Source organism: Pyrus communis, chromosome 9 (assembly GCF_963583255.1).
Source record: "Pyrus communis chromosome 9, drPyrComm1.1, whole genome shotgun sequence".
Classification (NCBI taxonomy): Eukaryota; Viridiplantae; Streptophyta; class Magnoliopsida; order Rosales; family Rosaceae; genus Pyrus; species Pyrus communis.
In genome coordinates, this window is record NC_084811.1 from 5,464,709 (window position 1) to 5,466,955 (window position 2,247).

Genomic DNA, 2,247 nt, shown 5'->3' on the forward strand with positions numbered 1-2,247 from the left:
AACCGTATTCCCGATGCACTAATTAATCTCTCTGAGCAAATCATACAAGATGCAACAGGAGAAGTGATTTTCTCACTCCCTATATAATAAATCAGTCTGATTAACAACTTAATCTACATCGTATATGTTTAACTAATACAATACCATCTACATTGCATGTTACCTAAACCAAAACCCTAATAGACGCGCAACTCATTCCCGCGCATTAAAACGACAAAGTTAATATTTCATGGCCTTAAGAGTTTATAACGACGACATAGATTGATAGCAGCGCATGACAATGAGAATTAACTTAATTACAAAATATAATACACAAAGAATTTACACAAACTACACACTTACTCTTAACTTAATTATGCCAGTGCTGTGAAATGCACGCTGAGACGCCGGACGAATAATTTTCTTGTTGAGAAGCCTAGCCATGCAGCTGCCAACTGCCTCAGTAGTCAGCAGCACTGCCATTACCATACCCATATCAATAAAAAAAGTTAAATATTATCCAAAATATTAGGCAGCAGAATGGCTTCTGCTCTTTTTTTCAGATCATGTCTTCTTGCATGCCATCATAAATTTCTCTCATATTCCAATTAGACGAACAAAACCATAAAATAATCGACAACATATATACTGATCAAATATAGACGATACAGTAATGATCGAAGATTGACCACATATCGACTAGATATCAACACATACTGAAATTGATCTTTTCAGCCATTGAAATTTGAAAAGTGATTATTTAGGCCAATTTTTCCAAAATTAGTTTATATCACACACAGTAATAGCACTGATTAAAGCCTTAAACCTTGAACTACTGAAGCTGTTTCATCGGATTAAAATCACAAATCAATGGCGGAAACGCCAGAAAAAAGGACAAACACAGACGACTAGCCCATAACCTCGATCATAGACATTCGATCACGATGATTTGATGAGCCTAATAAATCCATGTAAGTAGAAAAGAAGGAGGATCTAATTACTTAGCTAAGTAGCCAAAGTATGATTAATTAATTTTAATTAAATGATTACTATCATCATTACTTGCGTCTTGCTAGCTATATCCTCGGCGATCTTAGCGAGTGACTGCAGGTTGCAACGAACAATGGTGTCCACGAAAATACACGTCTCATCCTTTGTGTTCCCGTGCGGCACGTCCACCACATACGACTCCACCACCACCGTTCCGCCGCCTGCGCGCGACGACGGGTGCAGCGTCGTCACTGACCTGTAGTTCGACAGCCGATGGTCCCCGCCAACCATGCTGAAGCTGATGACGTGGCTCTCATCGTCAAGGATCTCCAGCCTCTCCATGCTGTTGTTCGCAGGCAGCCCCGATATCACCTGCACCTCCCGCAGCGACCCCACGTCGCCGCCGCCCGCGACGACGTGGCAGCTCTTGACGAAGTGCTTGTACGCCTGCGGGTTATCGAAGCGCCGCACCACCGACCACACGGTGGACACGGGCGCAGCGATCTCTTGAGTCACGGCCGAGCAGCACTGGTTAGGACCCACCGCATGCGTGTGGTGCCGCGCCACCACTTCTGGTACTGTGGTCCGCCTCTTACTATTATTATTACTATTGTTGTTGAGTAGCAGTGCAGCAGCTCCTCCGCCTCTTTGGTTTTGGTACTGCGACGACGCCATGTTTGATGTCGCCGACGTGGCGGTGTGGACACGGTGGAGCAAGACTGAGGATTTGGGCGGGTTGGGAGGCATTTGAGTAATCTCACGCTTGAGTTGAGCAGATGCAAACTGGGTAGCTTTATGGGTGGAGAGCTTCTTCTGCCAAGAGGGAGGCTCTTTGCTTTGCTCTGGCTTCCCGCCGGGGGGGGGTGTGGATCTTAATTCTTAAGGACTCTAGCTTTCTCTCTCTGTGACGAACAAACAGAGAGATGAGTTAGTTGCATTTTTCAAAGCCGAGAATTAGTGAATGTAAAAATGGGGAAAGTTCATGTACGGGATTATAAAATAGAAACAAGTTGGTCCTTGAAGCCAATAAGAAAAGGAATAAAAAAGGGAAAAAGAAACACAAGTTGATCTGTTGAAGTTACCATATTAGCCCTGTACTTATTTTTTTTATAGATAAATAAGCCACAAGTTGATTTGATTCCAAGTTGACCCCCCTGAAAAAAAATGCGGGGGATTTAATTAAGTTATCATTTCATTTAAATATGTTTTCCAACTCATGAATTTGATTACTTTAGGATTTATAGCTGAAATTTGTATGGTTGTTGGTCCTCACAACTT

General features: G+C 42.9%; 1 protein-coding gene across 1 annotated transcript; it reads right to left on the reverse strand.

Moving 5' to 3' along the window:
- Positions 1 to 215: 215 nt before the first annotated feature.
- Positions 216 to 1,842, reverse strand: LOC137745949 (abscisic acid receptor PYL4-like). The gene is made up of 2 exons (XM_068485980.1): positions 1,042 to 1,842; positions 216 to 455 (listed from the first exon to the last, which is right to left on the reverse strand). Exons 1-2 carry the CDS (start codon positions 1,714 to 1,716, stop codon positions 447 to 449), a joined length of 684 nt encoding a protein of 227 aa, XP_068342081.1. The 5' UTR covers positions 1,717 to 1,842; the 3' UTR covers positions 216 to 446.
- Between the last annotated feature and the right edge of the window lie 405 nt (positions 1,843 to 2,247).